Genomic DNA, 22919 nt, shown 5'->3' with positions numbered 1-22919 from the left:
TTACCAATAAGGCCCATGGCCCCCCAGTCAATGTCCCATGGCCCCCTTGGGGGCCATGGCTCCCAGGTTGGGAACCGCTGGCTTAGAAGAACTTAGTGAATTCTTTCTCTGGTTCTGGTATACCTGATATTACATTAACACTGACATCACACGATTTTGTTCCGTCAGTAGACGCCTCAGCAGTTGCTGATGTGACTCTAGGTTCAACTTAACGTAAACTTTGTGGACCTGCAACGCCTTCGGGGTATAGGAAGGGAGCTGTTGGGCGTTTTCATAACCGGGCAACTTCATTCTTAATTCGTCCAACTCCCTGCATCCCTTGTCAATTCCGTAGCCTCATTTACTTTCCTATCTTCGTTCCTGAAATTCATTTAGTTTACCCATCCTCCCTCTTCCTGGAACACTACGTCTCCTCCCACTTGGGAGGAGGTGTAGTGTGCCAGGATATACACTTACTGTATATCCTTTTCACTAGCCTGTCTCTAGCCAGTTTCTTTATAACACTACTAAACAGAATTTCACTTACTCATTAACAACAAAATTAATTACTCTTCACTCTGAATGAATTATACTTTTTCTTATCATGTCACCTCTATAGAGCTCACTCAAATTTCACCACTGCTGTCAAACTCTCCATTCATATGTACATTTATAGACATTATATGGTCGAACAGTAATGAAAATTGAACATATTATTTTGAAAACTTCGCTGGTCGGCTAAGATCATTTTATTTAATTTTGGAAAATATTCGTGACAGTCTTCTTTTACATCTGTATGAAAATGAGTCAGTATTTTATATTTCCAACTCTACTTCCCTGGTATCATCATTCCCCTGTACCTTCCTTCCGGCTATTATCATTCCCTGTACCTTCCTTTCTGGTATTATCATTCCCCGTTCCATCCTTGTTATCATTCCCCCATACCTTCCTTTCTGGTATTATCATTCCCCTGTACTTTCTTCCTTGTATTATCATTCCCCTGTAACATCCTTCCTGGTATTATCATTCGCCTCTACCTTCCTTCCCGGTATTATCATTCCCTTGTACCTTCCTTCCTGGTATTATCATTTCCCCCTGCCTGCCTTCCTGTTATTATCATTCCTCTGTCCCATCCTTTCTGATACTGTCATTCACTTGTACTTTTCTTCCTAGTGTTATCACATTCCCCGTACCTTCTTTCCTGGCATTATCATTCCCCTGTACCCTCCCTCCTGGTATTACCATTCCCCATACATTCCTTCCTGGTATTATTCCCCTGTATCTTCCTTCCTGGTATTATTTCCCAGTACCTTCCTTCCTAGTATTATCATTCCCCTATACCTACCTTCCTGGTATTATCATTTCCTCTGCACCTTCCTTCGTGTTATTAAAATTCCTCATACCTTCCTTCCTGGTATTATTAATACTCCGTACCTTCCTTCCTGGTATTATCATTCCCCATACCCTCCTTCTTGGTGTTAGCATTCCTCCACACGTTCCTTCCTGGTATTATTCCGCAGTACCTCCCTTTCTGGTATGATCATTCCCCATATATTCCTTCATGGTGTTATCACTTCCCTATACCTTTCTTTTCTTCCTGGTATTATTCCCCAGCACCTTCCTTCCTGGTATTATCCTTCTCAGTACCTTCCTTCCTGGTATTATCATTCCCCCTAAACTTCCCTCCTGGTATTATCATTCCCCAGCACCTTCCTTCCTGGTATAATCATTCGCCAGTACCTACGTTTCTGGTATTATCATTCCCCTGTACCATCCTTCCTGGTATTATCATTTCATTATACCTTTCTACCCGGTATTATCATTGCCCAAACTTTCCTTCCTGGTATTATCGATTCCCCGTACCCTACTTCGTGGTATTATCATTCTCTCATGCCTTCCTTCCTAGTATTGTCATTCCCTCATGCCGTCTTTAGTGGTATTATCATTCCCTTCTAACTTCCCTCCTTGTATTATTATTCTCCAGTACCGTTCTTCCTAGTATTATCATTCCCTCATACCAGTCTTCCTGGTATTTTATTTCCTCCAATACATTCCTTCCCGATATTATCATTCTGTCATATCGTCCTCCTGGTATTATTATTTCTCCATACTTTCCATCCTGGTATTATTATTCCCTCATACCTTCCTTCCCGGTATTACCATTCCTTAGTACCTTCCTTTCTGGTATTTTCCTTCCTCACATTTTTATTCCTGGTATTATCATTCTCTTATACCTTCCTTCCCGGTATTATCATTCCCCGTACCTTCCTTCCTGGTATTATCATTTCCCGTTCCTTACTTCTTGGTATTATCATTCCCTGTATCTTCCTTCCTGGTATTATCATTCCCTGTATCTTCCTTCCTGGTATTATCATTCCCTGTATCTTCCTTCCTGGTATTATCATTCCCTGTATCTTCCTTCCTGGTATTATCATTCCCTTATTCCTTCCATCCTGATACTGTCATTCCCCGTACCTCTCTTCCTGGTATTATCATTCCCATATTCTTTGCTTCCTGGTATTATCATTGCCCATATCTTCCTTCCTGGTATTATTATTCACTATACTTTACTTCCTTGTATTATTATTCCAAGTACTTTCCTTCCTGGTATTATCATGTCTTTGTACCTTTCCTCCTGGTATTATCCATTCCACCTGTCTTCCTTTTGTTATCATTCCCCTGTACTTTCCTGCCTTCCTGGTATTACTATTCCCTTGTACCTTCCTTCCTGGTATTACTATTTCCTTGTACCTTCCTTCCTGGTATTATCATTTCCCCTAACCTTCCTGCTGCGTATTATAATTTCCCATACCTTCTTCGTATCATTCCCGTGTACCTTCCTTTCTGGTATTGTCATTCCCCATACCCCCCTTCCTGGTATTATTGTTCCCCGTACCTTCCATCTTCGTCGGCTGTGTCCTATTCTATATTTTCATCCAGCTCTACAGTTGAGCTCCCGGATATAAAGGAACAAAAAATTCGGATTTTCTGCTTAAATGGTCTTCCATAGTCGATAGATATACGATGGAACTTGGGACTGGTAATGGACGGACGCCACTCCCCCAAAGTTAAATTTGACATTACTGCAACACGTAAGGTAAACTGCGTTATGTGAAATATAATGCTAATTAGCTGTTACCTATCTCTGCAAGTGTTTTGACTCTTCATTCGGATGACGTACTTTTCATTTTATTTATCCTATCGACGAGTTTATTAATCTTAGGAGGGACTTTTTGAAAATGAGAGTAACTACAGCCGTTACTAATCACTTCACTACAAGTGGTCTCCCTAATTTTAATAAAATGGCCACTAAATAAAACGGAGACAAAGAAAAATCGGGTCCTCAAATCGATAGGGATTGAATATGGTTCGCCTATACCTTTGCTCTCACAGTTTATACGCATTTACACTGGGAATGAATTGTTCCTTGTCGATCTGGCTGCCACTAAATAATTTAATTCATTATAAAGAGGTTTTGCATAGACCGAATTACTGCGAAACATGTAACACCACCACTTCCACATGTTTAAAAAAGATCTCTGTTCAGCGGAATAAAATCATCTACAGAAAACAAAATTATAATAAAAATATGTTGCCATAGAATAATAAAGCCATAAACCTTCTTTCTCAGCTCTGTACGCTAGAGAAGAGCTTCGCGTTAACCTGAGTGCCGACTTCTCCACCCTGGGCCCCATAGCGCTGGCACTGAGCAGTGCTGACCCCAACCCCGAAGACCTGACTCAACGAGTGTTCCAGCACTACCTCGGCGGCGTCCACCTTAGGCACGAGACTGCAGACCACCTCGTGCAGGTGAGCAGCAGCAGCAGCAACAACAGTATTAATAGTAAACCAGTACACCAGTCCTGTATGAGACAGCCCTAACATGTATTCAGTATGGACGGTGGGTGTTAGCACCGAAGTGGTGACATGTAGAGGTATAATATTATGATATGTAGGGGGACTATTGGGCCTTGGTAGCAGGCTGTGAAGCCTATGCCCAGAGTCGAACACAAAAAAAAAAGTAGTAATACTAGTAATAATAGTATTAGTAGTTGCAGCAACAGTAGCAGTAGTACTGACTGTAGCAATAGTAGCTCCATGCTGCATAGCGGACCAAAGTTACCCTTATTCCGCTCTCTATCCTGCTCTTTTTCCGGGGATTGGGAAGGCAATGAAGGACACTTGTATATCTGGGCAGCAGCTGCACCTCGTGATCATATCATATGGTGCAGATGAAAAATAATAAGAAATAAAAGAAGGGTTGGAAGGGGAACAGTTTGCGTAATATTTCACCTCTTTTGTTTGTCGCTTTCTTCTGCTTGCGAATATTACTGTCCTGAAAGAAGCTTAATCCAGTGCCACATCTGGACTAAATCTTGTGAAATTAGGAGGCTTTCTGGCACCTCTTCATTAGTCCTTTATCTTGATCCTTACGTCATAGGCTTGTGAAACCTAACAATGTCAAAACCGATTGGTGGTGCTGCTCTGAGCGGGTTTGATCAAAACTCAGCTGCAAGGTTAAAATGCCAATTAAGAACTTCGAGCAACTTGATCCGTCGGCCATGTAAGAACGCACAAATGCTCTGTGTTCCTCACTGAAAGTTTTCACAAATTTTTAAAATGCTTCATTGGCGTCAGCCTACCTTATCGTGTTAATACTGATGTCTGTCTGTCTATCTTCCTATCGCCAGACGCCTTAATTCCGTAATGGATGGCCACAAACGAATCACCCTCATATACTAGTACGTCTATCTTCTGCCTGCTGGCTGCTCATCTCTTTCACTCACAACCACCTCTCACATACCTCGCCATCACATCCCTCCATTTGTAAAATGATAGATTATAATATTAAAATGCTGTATGCAGAAACAAACTGTAAAGGGAGAAGTACTTGTGTCTCATCAACGGACGAGAGTACTGGCCTTAGCTACTCAGAATTAAAAGTAAGAATGCCAGGCGGTAGCCAAGCCGTGTCCCCTCTAGATTTTATTTTTTATTTTTTTTATATTTCCAGATAACCCTAGACGATTTATCTGAGAGTGAGTACAGGACACTGAGAATGTTGATACGTCACCATTAACACTTGCGTTGCCGGAACAACTTTAGTACTCAGCTCTAGCTGACGCAAGACGATTTCATGCAGCTGAGAGTGTCATAGAAGCCACTGTGTTAATACCCTCATCATCAACCCACCCATGGTCAGAATAGCTCTTGTATTTAATTCTCGTTCACGCCGGGGAGTGTTATTTAGCTGCAAGTGAGTCATAGAAGCCTGAGTGTTTAATATGATCACCATAAATTCAACAATGATCAGAACATCTATTGTATTCAATCGTCGCACACGTCATATGATGAATTAATCAGAGAGTGAGTTATAGGCGTCTGAGAGTGTTAATACAGCCACCATGAACCCTGGTATGAGGGACGTCAGTGGGGGGTTTGCTACCTTCACCCTTTGAGTTTTAATAATGTGGATGTTTATTTATTTGATTATTCATTTATGCTTATGGAATGCACGAGGGTCGTGAACTCTTTCAGTTATGTCTTTTCTATTTTATTCTTGCATTCTGCAAATAGTGTAAGGAGAGATTTTACAAAGTGTAGGAATTAAATATAACCTTTACCGAACGCTTCAGTAAAAGTCTTATTAAAGCTGATATCGCTAAGTTTTACATAAACTTGTACTTTATGGCGGGAAACTTTAAAACTGCTATCTGGTTACGAAGTGGTTAGATTGCATTCCACTGCAGTAGTCGTAGTAGTAGTAATAGTAGTAGTAGTTGCAATCCCAGGTTCATCAGAGTGTGAACCCAGTGGGCTGAAGCCTGATGTTACCCATCTCTTGCAGTCCGCCATCCTCCTTTGGAGGATACAGAGGGAAATAAGAGACGTTTGTATGAATAGGCAGCGGAGCTTCCCTGTGATGTCGGTGCCACCACGAGAAGGCGTCCTAGGCCACTCCAACACCCATTCCATTGTGCATAGCGCTGTTAGTAATGAGACAACAGTCAACTCAGTTTTTTTCTTACCGCACATCACGTACTTCAATAATAGTATCAAAAATTCCGTGGTTTCCTCTCATTTCCTGATTTAAATTGTAAAATTACGACCATAATGCCTATCGACTGCACGATGGTCATAAAAAGAGATAATCAGATTTCGTAAAGTTCCAGTTTTCCCATAGAACATGATCTTTCACGGTAGTAGTAGCTCCTGTTGCTTAAACCAGGTCTGTCTGGCCAAGCAGACTTGCCGACCACAGGTAAGCTTCTGCTTCTGTCTGGCCATCTTACAGGTACAGTGCAGTACGTAGATGGAGTAGACAGCGCCTCAACAGGGTCTGGTCAGGGTCCTTCCCCACAGCAAAGTGCAGGGAAATGTAAGGAGGTTTGGCTCCCGGGTGGGAGCTGTAGCTGCTTCACACCACCCGGCGTGCAGAACGCTGCTACGTGCAGGCTCCTTGCTAAGGCCTTTGTTGCGGTCGACGGGACTAATGAAAGCGATACCTAACCTCTCCAGTTTAAAACTCTTCTGGCTTATTTGAATTGCCTGGCAGGAGCAGGTGAAAAAAGTAAACACGTCATTGAGTTGCAAGGGGAAAAAGTAATCTCAAGTCGTGTGTCTTTACTTGATGGAACTGGACCAGGCCTATAACTTGAATACTGAGTTACTTTTATATGAAATTCAGTGGGTCTTCTTCTTTACTATACTCTGTTTGTTTGTTTGCTGAACTGGACCACTGAGCGAAAGAGGATTCTAGAATTTTCTGGGCTAGAATAAAACGAGCTCTATTGTATCTTTTTTCACCGGCAGATGTTCACGGACAGATATTTTAGAATATGTCAAGACGAAGCGACCCTCCAAAATGCAGCCGTTGCACCTGGACAAACCTACACATACGTCCTGGACTACAGGGGACAACACTCCCTCACTGACCTGTACAATATCACCGTTGGAAGGCACTGTGGGTACTGGTGTGTGTGTGTGTGTGTGTGTGTGTGTGTGTGTGTGTGTGTGTGTGTGTGTGTGTGTGTGTGTGTGTGTGTGTGTGAGTGTGTGTGTGTGTTTATTCTTAGTGATGTCAGGCACTGCGGGTACTAGAGTGGCTTCTTTTAGATAGCGTATGTATTAGTGATTTCAGGGTAGTTAGATTTCACAGATCCATTGCTGCTGTTACAGTACCATATTGAGAATGGCATAACCGCACCATATTAGTTGCGGCTGTGGTTATTTGGTTCCAAGATGAATTGGGGAGCTGCCTTCACCAGCACACTTCCAGTAACGTGTCATCATGGATGGGATACAAAGGAAAGAATGAAGGAAGAAAGGCGTTCACTTCTAACTCTTGCCTGTGTGAGCGTAGTCTCCTGGAAAAAAGAGAGCTATTGGCAAACCGAAGACGAATGTTCTTTGATCACAGTTCCAGACTGCAGATGCAATCACTGTTGAATATTCAGCCAGGTGTATTTCCATGGTGCGGCACAAGAGCCAATATGTTTAGGATCCCACCAACATATTTTCCAAGCCCTCGTTCATTACAAAGCGGTTATGTTTACGGTTTGTATTTCATTACAATACACTTTTAATGAACACGCTATAGTGGGAAATTACCCTTCATGAACAAGAAGTTTCCCGCTTGATCGCCTGTGAAATCCGTATCTCTTTACACCATAGATTATGCACGTCCCACTGAACAGCTCTTTGGTAGGGAAGTCAGAGTGAATGTAGGGTTTGTCAGTTGCATCCACTTTGCTTCGAGTTAATGATGTATCCACCAAGGAGGCGGGGAAGCACTGGGCTCCGTGTAGTGTGGTTATGGTTACGAAGGGAGGTTGTGAGAATTTATACGAATATGAGAGAGAGAGAAAGAGAGAGAGAGAGAGAGAGAGAGAGAGAGAGAGAGAGAGAGAGAGAGAGAGAGAGAGAGGCAGACAGACAGACAGACAGACAGACATAAGGACAGACAGACATAAGGACAGACAGAGAGAAAGGGGGCTGGGTGTTGTGTTTGTGTGTACAATGTGCTGAACAGTACAGGTAGGGTTTATGTTTGCGAAGGCAGGCCCATTCTTTCCTACTAAACACACTAGCGCATAGAATAATCTCTACCTGTACTGTTCATAAGAGTTAGTTAACCCACGCTGATATTTATAATTAGGTTACAGCTGTAGACTGCTGATACCTGTTTGAAAGAAGAAATATTAGTCTTTGATTATAACAAACAGAACCATGAGATCTTACGAAAGTGTTAATTTTGAACCATTATTACTTTATACCTTCCCCTAGATCATTGATGGATCCTCTTTTGTGCTCTGTCTGTCCGTCTGTCCGTCTGTCTGTCTGTCTTCATACTTTCTGATCTTTTTCCTTACACGTTGGATAAACATTAGTAGAATTAGCCTTTCTTCTAACAGACAACCTTGTCATGGGCCAACAGGCCTCCTGTTATCTGTACTTCCTATATGTTCCAATTTACTCACCTCCGTGCTTCTCTTGCCAGGGGTGACTCACGGTGACGAGATGTTCTACCTGTACACCGGCGACCCCCTCTGGCGCTCCCTCACCTCCCCTGCCGACCTCAAACTTCAGCACATCATCACCAAACTGTGGACCAACTTTGCGAGGACAGGGTAGGGACAGCTAAGGGTAACTATCCTCCTTCCACACATCACCAAACTGTGGGGCTTCTCCAGGACACGTTAGGGTGAGTCACCAGTAGAAATTCGCTTCAGGCATGTTTGAGATGCGAATTAGTTCTCCGGTAGTACTGTATGTGGAGAGCAAGAATAAATCAATAAAACACGTCACCGGATTAGGTGGATTAAATAACTGCACATTTATAAGTCATATCTTCACCGTAGTGTTAACAGATCCCCAGCTCTTATCACATGAGTTACTTGAAGTGAATTTCTGCTGTTGACTGTACATTTTAAAATACTAATCTCCTTCCACACATCATCACTGAACCGTGGGCCAGCTTCGTTAAGACAGGGTAGGTATGGTTGCCAGTAATCATATAATTCTTCCTTTTCGTCGAACAGCCATCAACTTTAACTAGATATTCTGAATAGTTTGTTGGGCCCAGATGGTTGCATCACTGCCTTTCGAAATTCATTGGTCACCAAGCTCGTTATGTATCAGAGTGGACTGAATCAGTAATTTTGTCCTCAGTAGTGCAAAAAATGGATGCACATCTGCAGAGAAACGCTGATACCACACACGACCCTGTTGAAGAATGGACCGTACAGAAGGTGGCACAGGGGACTTTGCAACACACCTTCCTCAGAGATTTATTACCCACATTATACTTCAGAATCTTCATGTATGTTATTGATTTAAAGGTGTCGATTTCAAAACAATATATCCTACAAGAGAATATTTATATGGAGTAGGCAAATAAATCGAGAAGGAACGAAGACTGTATACAGAGGCTATATTTTCCCCTGTGTGGAGTACAGCTCTCATTACAGGACTGGGGAAGCTCACTACATACAACCCTCTTAAACAGGGTGAAGGCAAAGGCGTTCCTTCTCGTGAACTCCACTTCTCTTACTGTCTCTTTTCAGCCTCTTTCTCTTCACTACATTGTTGCATTTAATTTCCTGTCCATTGCTGTTTCAATCATCACTGATCTGAAATGTCTGCTAACATCCCTTTTCAGCTTGTATTTTCTCCTGTCTATGGCTTCCAATCGTCTTTGCACAATTTATCCCGGCAGGTGCTCGAAACGAACAGAACCTAACTTGGCTTTTTTTTTTTCAGTTTTCCTGGAAAGATCAGCTTCTTTGCAGATTTCCAGCTTGGGTTGTTTCTTTTTTGCATTTACTATTGTGTCATATTCCTGTGAAAGTTTGGGAATTAGCAAAATTTTTTCTGCTTCAGTGACCCTTGTCCAGTCGACTAGCATTAATCCTAGACATTTCTCCTCCTCCTCCTTCTCCTCCTCCTCCTTCTCCTTCTTCTTCTCCTTCTTCTTCTTCTTCTATTGTTAAACTTTTTAATTGTGTCCAGCCCACATACCCACACATTTTTCCCAGCACTGGCATTTCCTTGTTCATGGATCCTCTTGTCAGTTCCTTTTAGTTTGTCCATTTTTACTCGTTGGGAATTTTCGTCCTTTTACAACGTATTTTCCGCGTTCCATTGACAACAGACAGTATTACGATTCTACATCCTTTGCGTAGCACTTCGTAATTAACACCATATTCTAATGTTAATGTCTTCTTAGGGCTCAGTGACAGAATAACACAATAGTACTGATCTACAGTACACTCTTTTCATGGCACCTCTTCGTGACTAACACTGTATTCCATTGTTAATTTCTTGCTACAGCTCAGTGATAAAATATATCACGGCTCTACATCCTTTCCATTCCATTTCTTGGTGACTAGCACCATAATCTAGGCTTAATTTCTTGCTTCAGATCATCTTTCAAGATGGAGATGTGACAATTTTGACTCCTTCTGTCCGGTGACATATTATTTTGTATTTTTTTTTCTTGACGGCTTTATTTACCTAAGGAAGAGTACCCAAGTAGTGAAGTGGTTAATGAAGGATGTATGTAAACCGTTCATATCGAAAAAAATCTCTCAAGCTGAACAAAACCGTTTGGAAGTATAAATAAACATTTAAAAATAACGTCACCGAATTAAGTGGATTGAGCTAAATCCACCTCTTCAATCCGGTGAGGTATTTAATGGCGTATTTTTGCTACCTTTCAGTCCGTGACATTTTTTCACTTTACTGATGCTAGGTGCTACTTATTACCGATTTAATTAAGCTCAGGAGACTCTTTTGAACTAGAGAAGGTAGGTATATGTCCCGTTATCAGTTTCACTGTTCAGGCCCTCTCCAAAACTGAATAAAATGGCTTGGAGATAAAAAGGCAAAAACTAATTATTCGTCTCAATGGGTAAAACTGCATAGCATTTAAGTTTGTTTTTTTGTCACGCCAGGAATCCCACGCCAGACACCTCGCTGGGTTTTGAGTGGGAGGCCATCAACGCCACACACCTGCGCTACCTGACACTCTCACCCTCACCCACTATGGTGCAAGAGACTGGTAGACAGATCCAGGTTAGTTAACAGTACCTTAAGTGTGGTTACTCGTGGCTGTGGTGACGGGTATGCCATGGGAAAATGGGCAAAACAGAACTTGTGTTTTTATGTATCTCTGTCTTGTATATTGACTCGAAATTGTTTTCGATGCCTAATAAGGCCTGTTTCTGCTTATAAACAGGTTATTTTGTCTTATTATAGTACACGTGGGGGAGGCGGTGGCTGAATCGGTAGAGAGGCGGCCTGCAGTCCTGGTGGACCCAGGTTCGAATCCCGGCTGGGGCAGGGAACAGTTTAAGGATTTGAACTTCATAAAAAAAAAAAAAAAAGCAGACTTTCCTGATCCACCAGATGACCCGCCGACATGTCGTAAAAATATTCCCGCTAATATCAATAAACCAGTCCTGTATGAGACAGCCCTAGCATGTATTCAATATGGACGGTGGGTGTTAGCGCCGAAGTGGTGACATGGAGGTATAGGAAGCCTACTGGGCCATGGGATAGGCTACTGCCCCCGAGATATAGGCCCTGAAGCCTTTGCCCAGAGTCGGACACATTAAAAAAAAAAAAAAAAAAAACGTGGGTCATGCTTTAGAGGTCCAGAGGCGGTGGAGCATAAGCATCAAAAACAGAAATTAATAGAAATTTATGTTGAAGCTTCTGTTGTAATGATACCATTGGTGAGGCATGTTTATTACTCGTAACGTCCCGGTCAGCAACAAACAGTATATCTCATATTCTGCTTTCCATGCACCTGCAGTCGTCGGTAATTGTCAGTAAGGTATGTGGTATGGTGTACAACAGGCAACTTTTATAATAAAGGGTGCATATTCAAACACCTTTCTCTTGTATTTTCTGCCAAATTTCATGCGTCTCGGAGAATTAGGTCATGAGATGAGGCAAAATGTGTTGTCACCTTTCAACGAGCCACTAACCACTACCCTACCACTCACCACCATCTCATCACCAACCATTATCCTACCACTCACCACCATCTCATCACCAACCATTATCCTACCACGAACCACTATCCTGCCACGAAGCACTATCCTATAGCTACTGTTTTACCACTCTCTAGTACGTTGCCACTGACTAGTACCTTTTCACCATCAACAATCCCACCACTATGCCACCACCAAGCACTATCCTGCAGCTATTGTTATACCACTATCCAGTACCTTGTTACTAACAACAATCCTACCACTAACCACTATCCACTTCGCTACCACCACTATTCCAGCACTAACCACTCCTCTGTCTCTAACCACAACCTTACAACTAACAGCAATCCTACCATTGACCATAGTTTACTATTTTTTTTTTTTTCCGACTCTGGGCTTAGGCTTCACAGCCTGTTCCCAAGGTCCAGCATTCCCGCTGTATACTATATACCTCCACATGTCACCACTTCGCCGCTAACACCCAATGTCCATATTGAATAAATGCTAGGGCTGTCTCATACAGGGCTGGTGTATTGGTATTAGCGAGATTATTTTTACATGTCTGTGGGTCTTCTGGTAGACCAGGAAAGTCTGATATTATGAAATTCAAATCCTTAAACTGTTCCCTGTCCCTACCACTAACTGCTACCCCACCACTAACCACTATCTTATCACTAACCACTACCCCACCACTAACCACTACCTCACCACTAACCACTACCTCACCACTAACCACTACCTTATCGCTAACCACTACCTCACCAAAAACCACTGCCTTATCATTAACCACTACCTCACCATTAACCACTACCTTACCACCAACCACTACCTCACCACTGACCACTACCTTTTCACTAACCATTACCTTACCACTAACCACTAGGCCTACTTCACCACTAACCACTACATTACCAATGACCACTACCTAACCAGTAACACACTACCTTACCACTTACCACTGCCGTACCATTACCTTACCTCTAACCACTACCTTACCACTAACTACCTTACCACTAACCACCACCTTACCACAAACCACTACCTTACCATTAACCACTACCTTACCACAAACCACTACCCTACCACAAACCACCACCTTACCACAAGCCACTACCCTACCACAAACCACCACCTTACCACAAACCACTACCCAACCACAAACCACTACCCTATCACTAACCACTACCTTACCACTAACCACTGCCTTACCACAAACCACTACCCTACAGCTAACCACTGCCCTACCACTAACCACTACCCTACCACTAACCACTACCCTACCACTAACCACTACCTTACCAATAAACGCTGCCTTACCACTAACCACTAGCTACCACCATTTCTGCAACATACGTGGCCTTTCTAACTTTCGCTCCGTTGAGCACCACCTCTCCTCCTCTAAACCTCACCTTTTCTTCCTAATTGAGATTCAGCTGTTTGAGGCAACTCATAGCAAACCCTTTTCTGTATCTTCCTACTTTCTCTACACTCATTTCAAAGCCAAAGGTGGCTGTTGTGTATATGCACACAACGACTTATCTTGCTCTCGTGTTCCTGAACTTGATTCTTCTGAATTCTTTAGTCTCTGGCTTCAGCTTTCCTGTCATTCTCTGACTAAATATATCTGTGGTGTTTACTTATCCCCTAATTCTACTGACTATGAAAAATTCTTCGACTATCTTACTTCTACAATGGAACACATTCTGTCCATTACTCCTTTCTCTGAAATCTCCATTCTGGGAGATTTCAGTGTGCACCACCACCTTTGGCTCTCCTCTCCTTTCACTGATCCACTTGGTGAACAAGCCTACATCTTTTCTATCCTTAATGACCCAGAGCAGTTTATACAGCACCCTACCCGTATCCCTGACCGCCTTGGACAGAACTCCAACATACTTGACGTCTTTCTTACAACTAATCCTTCTGCTTACACTGTTAATCTTTCCTCTCCGTTGGGCCCTTCCAATCACAACCTTGTCACCTTAACCTGTCCTATCGCTCCAGTACGGCCTGTGGACCCTCCAAAGAAGCTTCAATTGCGGCACTTTGGAGCTGTGGATTGGGAGGCTGTCAAGCAGTACTTCTTTGATTTTCCCTGGTATGATTATTGCCTCCATGGCCGGGAGCCATCTGAGTGTGCCTTGCGCATTACGGAGGTTATTCTCTCGGGCATGGAAGCATACATTCCTTTCTCATATCCTTTGACTAATGCACGAAAGCCTTTGGTTAAATCACGCTTGTTCTAATGCTGTCCACAACAAGGAGAGGGCCTATAAAAGGTACCAGAGCCAACCCACCCCTGAATCACATCTTTTCTACGTTTCTGCCCGGAATCGTGCTACGTCTGTTCTTTGCTCTGCTAAAAATACTTTCATCCAAAGTAAATGCTCTCAACTCTCCAACTCGAATTTTTCTCGCTCCTTCTGGCACTTTGCCAAAAACCTTTCCAATTCCACTTTAGACGATTCTGGTGCTGTTCCTCCATCATCTCCCCCCTCAGACTTCCTCATGTCTGACATTATAATTTCTTCAGCTGATGTATTCTCTGCCATCACTGGCCTCAATACTAACAAGGCATATGGGCCTGATGGAGTCCCTTCTGTTGTCCTCAAGAACTGTGCTTCTGTGCATACATCTTTCCTAGGTAAACTCTTTTGCCTTTGTCTGTCAACTTGTACCTTTCCTTCTTGCTGGAAGTTTCCTCTCATTCAGCCAGTCCCAAAGAAGGGTGACCATTCCCAACCCTCTAACTATCGTCCAGTTGCTTTAACATCCTGTGTCTCAAAAGTTTTCGAGTCGATTCTTAACAGAAGAATTTTAAAGCATCTGTCCCATCACAACCCACTTTCTGATCGTCAGTATGGGTTCCGTCATGGACGCTCCACTGGCAATCTTCTCACCTGCCTTTCAGACTCCTGGTCATCCTCCTTTCGGGACTTTGGCGAAAGCTTTGCCATTGCACTTGACATCTCAAAGGTTTTCGATCTAGTCTGGCATAAATCTTTGATTTCCATATTGCCCTCTTACGGTTTCTAGCCTTCTATCTGTGCCGTCATCTATAGCTTCCTTTTTGGTCGTTCTTTAGCTGCTGTTGTAGACGGCCATCGTTCTTCTCCTAGATCTACCAACAGCGGTGTTCCTCAGGGCTCTGTCCTATCATCAACTCTCTTCCTTTTATTCATCTATGACCTTCTAAGCTGTACATCTAACCCCATCCACTCATACACTGATGATTCCACCCCTCACCTTTCCATTCGGTTCCTGCAGCGTCCATCTCAGCAGTTACTTCAACAAACAAGGGATGAGGCTATGGCACACCTAATGTCTGACTTGGTTTGTATCTCTGACTGGGGTAAAAATAATGTTGTTAATGCATCAAAGACTCAGTTCTTATACCTATCAACCTGACAAAATATTCCATAGGAGTACCCACTAATGTTTAATAATATTCAGCTGAATCCTGCATCATCCTTGAACTTGCTTGAGGTTTCATTCACTCGGGACTTCTCTTGGAAAGAACATATTACATCTCTTGTAAAATCTGCTTCCAAGAGCTTAGGTGTGCTAAGCCGACTCCATGCCATCTTTACCCCTGCACTGTTATCGACTTTATACACGGGTTTTATTCACCCCAGTGTGGAGTACAACTCTCGTGTGGGGAGGCTCCTCACACACAGCTCTTCTCAATAGCGTGGAGTCAAAGGCATTTCGTCTCATTAACTCTCCTCCTCTTACTGGCTCCCTTCAACCTCTGTCTCTTTGCCACACTGTTGCATCTTTATCTGTCTTTTATCGCTACTTCAATGGTCACTGCTCCTCTGAACTGTCTGCTTGCGTCCCTCCACCTCTGCGACGGGTGTGTAGCACACGTCTAGCAGCAAACTCTCATCCCTTTTCTGTCCAGCTCTTTAATGCAAGAGTTAACCTTTACTCCCAGTCCTTCATTCATGCAACAGGTCAACTCTGGAACTGTCTCCCTCTGTCTGTGTTTCCTATTTCCTATGATCTCCAGTCTTTCAAACGCAGTGTGTCCAGGCATCTCGAAATGAACGGATCTTGAATTTGGCTGTCTTTTGTTTTGCTTTTGCTTTTTTCTTGGAAGGAACAGTTTCCGGGCCCCTGGCTTTTGGTTCTTCCTTCCTTGCATAAAAATAAAACTAACCACTGCCTTACCACTAACCACTACCTTACCACTAACCACTGCCTTACCACTAACCACTGGCTACCACCATTCCAGGCCCGAGAGTTTTGGTCGTCGCTTGCCACCCGCCACAACAGGCTGCTGCGAGGGGATAATACTGACGCATCTTCAGCAGCCCAGTTGGAGTTGAAACGTGGCAAGCTTAACTTGGAAGGAGACTTCTCTAGCGAGAAGCACGAATTATGAACTGAAGTCTGAGGGACGTAAATATTCTATCTGTCTATCCATCTATCAATTGCCAGACGCCTTGATCCCATTAGGGGTGGCCGCAAACAAATCGCTTCCATGTCGCCCTGTCCAACGCCATTTCACTGTCCTGCTCCCATTTCACACCCCCCTCTCTCATATACCTCTCCACTCCATCCCTCCATCTCATTCTTGACTTTCCCCTCTCTGTCCCCCCCCTCCACCTCACTCACATACACTCTCCTCGTCAGTCTTTCACTCCATCCCCTCCACATGGCCAAACTACCTCAGTGTGTTTCTCCTAACGCTTCCTATAACATCCATATCCACACCACAACGCTCCTTCCCTTCCTCATTTGTCAGTCTGTCTATCCACGTAAATATTCATTGTAAATATTCCGTCACTTCACTGATATCTCATGAACGGGTTCAGAGTGTCGAAGGAATTTGCCTCAAGGCAACATTCCATTAAGATTTAGCCACCGTACTGGATTGGTGGGAGAGTTTGAGATTGGTTTACATCAAAATGGCGTCCAGGGCAAAAGTCCCCCAGTGCGAGAGTCAAGAAGCCCAGTGGTGGGCCACTGATCGCATTTTGGTGTTCGTGTTTTACCACTTTTGATAATTTCCCATTCTTACTAATATTCTGAATCGAGATACCACGTGATTATATGAGTAAAACTACTTATGCTTCCTACACAGAAAATCTAAAGACTAGCTTGTATTCATAAAATCTGCAAGCCAGTCTTTTTCTGCAGTTTTTAGAGTTCCGATGGACTCGGTGAGGATATTTCATTATCTCATCATAGTCAAAAGCAATGCAACGTACTCCTTTAATTTTGAGGTCAAACATTTTTTTTCCCATTTTACTGACTACAGCTTATCAATATGGCATAAATTTTATCTTCATGTTCTGGCTTGAAACAGCAGGTTAACAGCCTCTGCAATGTTGACTTAACTCGATGTGGTCTTAGTGCCCCGCATGGAATTGTGTAGATTCTTAATACCGATTTCCTTGCATCGCCAGCCAGCATTGCTTGAAGAACATCCACAGCTTTTAATACTGCCTAACAGCAGATCCGCAGCTGTTAATATTGGTTTGCAGCTTTTATGAATACAAAACGCCACAGCTATTAAGACTGCCTAACAGATTTTATGATTTCAGAGCCACAGCTATTAATACTGGGTAGCAGCTTCTGTGAATACAAAGCCACAGCTATTAATACTGGCTAGCGGCTATTATGAATACAAAGCACAACAGCTATTAATACTGGTTAGTAACTTTTATGAATACAAAGCCACAGGCATATATTGGCAAGCAGCCTTGCTGAATATAAAGCCACAACATTTAATACTGGCTAACAGCTTTTTTAAAATTCAGAACCACAGCTATTAATGCTAGCCAGCGGATTTAATTAATACAAAGCCACAGCTATTAATACTGGCTAAAAGCTTTTATGAATACAAAGCCACAGATGTTATCATGTAAACCGGAAGCAACAGACAGGAGACCCACTGATAAAGATGCAATGCGTGTTCTGAAGGAACTTGGCACATAAAGAAACCACTCTAGGATTGTCTTGTGTATTTGACATTCTAAGACTGATGATTAATGAACTGATTTCAATTTTTTTTTTTAAACCAAACATTTATGGATTTGGAGAAAGCATATGACAGGGTGGATAGACAAGGATTGTGGAAAGTATTAAGAATATATGGATAGATGGGAAGTTGTTGAATGCTGTGAAGAGTATGTTGATGGTGCTAAGGCTGCAGTGCGTGTGGATGGTGAACTGAGTGAATTTTTCTCTTTGATGGTTGGGTTGAAACAGGGATGTGTCATGTCTCCATGGTTGTTCAATCTGTACATGGATGGGGTGATAAAAGAGGTACAAGGCAGGGTAGTGGATGTTGGAGTGGCCCTGGTGAGAGAGGGCAGTGTTTGGAAACTCTCTGTACTGTTATTTGCAGATGATACTGTGTTGTTGAGTGAAGACGAAGGGGAGCTGCAAGGCTTGGTGGATGAGTTTGGGAGAGTGTGCAAGAAACAGAATCTAAAGGTGAATGTAGGGAAGAGTAAAGTAATGGTCTTTGAGAGAGGTGAAGTCAGTGAATGTACAGTGAGGTTGGATGGTGAGGAATTGGAAAATGTGAGTACGTTTAAGTACTTGGGTAGTGTGATGAGTAAGGATGGAGGTTTGGAAGGTGAAGTGCTTGAAAGGGTACAGCAGGGAAGAAAGGTTGCTGGTTCCTTGAAAGCAGTAATAAGAAACAGGGAAGTGAGCATAGAAATGAAAAAGTTACTACATGACAGTATTGTGATACCAACTCTAACGTATGGAAGTGAAGCATGGACGTTGTTGGAAGGACACAAGTCAAGAGTGAGAGCAGTGGAAATGAGTTATTTAAGAGGAGCCTGTGGAGTCACATGGAGAGACAGGCTGACAAATGAGGATATAAAAGAGCATTGTGGTGTGGATGTGGATGTGATAGGAAGCGTTAGGAGGAATACACTGAGGTGGTTTGGCCATGTGGAGAGGATGGAGGGTGAAAGACTGACGAAGAGAGTGTATGTGAATGAGGTGGAGGGGGGGAGAGGGAGGGGGAGGCTGAGGATGAGATGGAGGGATGGGGTGGAGAGGTATATGAGAGTTGGGGGTGTGAGTTGGGAGCAGGGCAGTGAAATGGCGGGGGACAGGGCGACGTGGAGGCGATTTGTTTGTGGGCACCCCGAACGGGATTGAGGCGTCTGGCAATAGATAGATAGATAGTTTAGAATTAAGAATTTTATAACTGCCTGTCCGTCTGTTTGTAGAGAGTAATGCAGACGAGAATAGCATGGAATATATCTTTACACAAAAGAAAAATGCATAAAACAATGATCCAGACATCTGTTAGGGTGACGGTAATTAACTTTTTGCGTTTTTTTTTCCTTTATAATGAGATTTTACCAAATCTAATCTATTTTTTTTTTTTTTTTTTTTTGCTTGTCGAGAATAATTCATTCAAGGTAGATGTTATATTTTGACAAATAGATCAATAAAGTTTCTATAAAATGATTATTTCGATACGTCTTGAACTAAAAGACAAAACTCATGAGGTAACGCGCTTCCCCCATTGGCGTTGTAACCATGCACTTCTTATGTTTTTTTTTTTTTATTCTTTCATATTATCACTAGGTTAAAATTATGGACACAGAATAATCATAAGATATGCAGTTTAAATAGTTCCTACATGAAGGCTTCTAAAAATACCATTACTTCATCGGTACCATTGATAGTTTGGATAACGTGGACATTTTCTATGAAGGGGTCCTGTTACCAGATTCAACCCTGCTATCACGCCTCACAGGCCACATAAACTACAGCCATGAGTATGACGCCCTTGTTTTTGTTGGCTTAGGTGGCTTCGTAGCACGTTATATTTAGCGATTTATTTGCATATTACACCTCAGCATTGCATGCTAATGGTACAATATGAAATGCACTTGGTGCACAGCCAGGAATTCCCGGGTTTGATTTCCAGGCCAACCATAAGGCCTGTGGCCAAGGTGATCTTTACGTCTATTCGTACGTAGAACTGATGTAGGGACCTGGATAGCAAACACTTCGGTCTTGTTTGACAGAAGTTTAAGGCTTAAAAGATGCCTGGCGACTCTAATGACCCGTGTGCAGTCCATAGGAATTAACCCCAAGCCTTCTCCTCATTCTTCTCTCTTATTATTCTCGTGTAAGTCATATATATATCTATATCTCTCTATCTATCTGTCTATCTATCTATCTATATCTATATCTATATCTCTATGTCTATATCTATCTATCTATCTATCTGTTTATATAATATGCATGCCTCCGTCGCCGGACCCCTCACCCTGCTAAGGAGCCGCAGCCCTACCCCCACCCCAGGAGGACACCACGGCGGGCCAAGTGAGTGCGGGACTGGTCCAGAGCAAGATGGGCGCCTGGGCGCCCAGATCTTGTGTCCCTCTTCCCCTCAACCTACCCAACTGTGATGTCGCAGGAATGCAACACTACTTCTCGGCCGGAACAGCCCTCACCAGGATTGGGGTGGGACTGCTCCAGATACAGTCCCAGGCAACACCGTGGTAACGGCCACTGTACGTACCAGGGAGGGAACGGCCACTGTACATCCCTCAATTGCTTCCCCCTGCAGCTCCGCAACGACGGCCACTGTACACATCGGGGAAGGAACGGCCATTTTACGTCCTTCTGCTGCAGCCACATCTGGAGACCGCCTCAGTGTGCTAGCTATTGAGCAAGCACCGACAGGCAAAGGCAGGTGGAGTGGAGCCGCAACGATGGCCACTGTACGCGTCGGGGAGGGAACGGCCACTGTACGTCCCTCATCCACTTCCTCCTCCTCCTACTGGAGTAGCGCCACAATAACGGCCACTGTACGTACCGGGGAGGGAACGGCCACTGTACGTCTCTCAGCTACTTCCCGTTGGGCAGGCAGACCCGTGGCAATGGCCACTGTACGTGCCAGGGAGGGAACAGCCACTGTACATCTCTCATCTGCCTCTTCCACTTTTGGAAGCAACGTCGCAGTAACAGCCACTGTATGTACGGGGGGAGGAACAGCCACTGTACGTACTGGGGAAGGAACGGCCTCTTTACGTCCTTCTGCTGCTACCCCAAGAGGCTGTGGAGCCGCGACGATGGCCACTGTACGCCCTTCATCCACAGTCTCGAGGGTTCTCCCGGAGGGGAAGGTCCCTTGCGCGGCCGGCTCACTACCCCTCAGCTGTGTGGGATGCCCTTCTCTCTCTCCCTCCAGGCGTGGTTCCCCGGAGGTGCTGCTGCTCCAGGAGTGGTGGCGAGGTCCTGTCACTGAAGGCCGGGTTCATGTCCTACGGTCTGCCCCTGGACGATGCCGGACCCTGACGGACGCCCCACAGGAGAGGTACTGCAGTCAACCCCTGACGGCACCCCAACCTAGAGGCTACCGCAGCACCAAGCCTCACAGGGCCAGCCCGCAGACCCCAAGGCGGGACCGCTCCAGCCCCACTCTCCGTCAGTCCTCCGCCAGGAGTAAGGAGCGGCAGGCCCGACTCCTGACACTGTTTGGCCCGTCCTGAGGGCCCATTACCAGGTCGAGGCCCCCATAGGGAAGAGCCTCCCTGCACCCCAGACCAAACATGCACCCGGGTCGTGACGCCCCCGAGAGCTGTCCCGTGCCTTCTACAGGAGAGCTCTCCAGAAGGGTCCCCTCCCACTCCCGGGTGCCACCTCAGTTAAACCCAGGCCTCAGGAGCCTAGTGACGACACCTCCAACTCCCAGCGTGCAAGTGACTATAAGTGATACGAGCAGTGAGACAGAAACAATACACCAAGGTTCCTACTCTAGTTTATCCAAGGTATGGTGTTTATGCTTAAGCCCTCTGGAACCAGGGTAATGTCCTAGCGTGTGGCTCGAGACTAACCTACTAAGGACAGTCCAAAAGACAGAGTGTGTGATCAGTGTCGCCACGGCTAAGTGACATTCTCTCGTGCATTGACTCAGGCATAGATACCTTGCCCATGTGATATGTATGCTAGTATTAATTAACTTGTCACTTCACTCTATTTGTATGCAGTGTATCTTGATATGTATACTGAAAGGAAATTGTTCACTGGCTCTGACATCAATACCGTGCCCACATGACATGTTTTATATATATATATATATATATATATATATATATATATATATATATATATATATATATATATATATTGCCTATCAACCATTGGGGCCGGAGCCCCTGGTCATTAAGGCAAAAATATATATAAGTATATACATTGACATATATACATATATATATACGAACATATATATATATATATATATATATATATATATATATATATATATATATATATATATACCAGTACATACATACATACATACACACATCCATGCATATGAACATAAACACTTTCATGCACATGTACAGACGTCGGAATAAATTCGTTTCCTTTTCCGTGTTTGTAACACTGCTCGATGGAGAGCTACCCCCTCCTCCTCCCTTCCTCATAGTCCCACACTCCCACCCAACCCCCCCACTTTTCTCTCCTACCCCATAACCCCACCAGGTACCCCCCATACTCTCGCTCACAGCCAGCTAGGGGTTTCTGTACTTCAAGCACCTCTCTAATTGGGTGCTTTCAAAGCTGGTATTCTGGTAGATGTCACCACCATTGAGACAAACACATTCCCCCCGCTGTTTAATAAGTATATTTTTCTTTGTTAAATATATACAGTGTTATGTGAAAATGAATCATAGTAATGTCATATACTGTAATATAAATAATACAAATAGAACACGTATATATAACGTAGCGTGAATTGTTTATATTTATCATAAATGGAAATTAAAATATTACTGATGGAATATGATGGCAACCCACCATTTCAGTGGTCCTATATTAATTAACTTCTGCTACATTTAGTGCAAGTTAGGTTCTTAATACATAGTTTGTTCAGACTGTAAATTACGCCTAGTGGGTGTCTTGACTCATTCAGTCTATATGTGGGCAGAAATTTAATGTTGA

General features: G+C 43.6%; 1 protein-coding gene across 1 annotated transcript in view; it reads left to right on the top strand.

Moving 5' to 3' along the window:
• LOC145415445 (esterase E4-like) overlaps positions 1–21463 on the top strand; it is a 48073-nt gene extending 26610 nt beyond the window's left edge. Inside the window, exons 10-14 of the mRNA XM_080284722.1 lie at positions 3611–3789; positions 6793–6943; positions 8480–8609; positions 10935–11055; positions 21194–21463. Of these exons, the coding sequence (XP_080140848.1) occupies positions 3611–3789; positions 6793–6943; positions 8480–8609; positions 10935–11055; positions 21194–21463 (851 nt within the window). The remainder of the gene's footprint in view (positions 1–3610; positions 3790–6792; positions 6944–8479; positions 8610–10934; positions 11056–21193) is intronic.
• Positions 21464–22919: the final 1456 nt, after the last annotated feature.

This window comes from Coenobita brevimanus, chromosome 102, assembly GCF_032717465.1.
Source record: "Coenobita brevimanus isolate Jiangsu-jjx chromosome 102, ASM3271746v2, whole genome shotgun sequence".
Classification (NCBI taxonomy): domain Eukaryota; kingdom Metazoa; phylum Arthropoda; class Malacostraca; order Decapoda; family Coenobitidae; genus Coenobita; species Coenobita brevimanus.
Note: the sequence above shows the minus strand (reverse complement) of the source record. Positions and strands in the feature narration are given on the sequence as shown.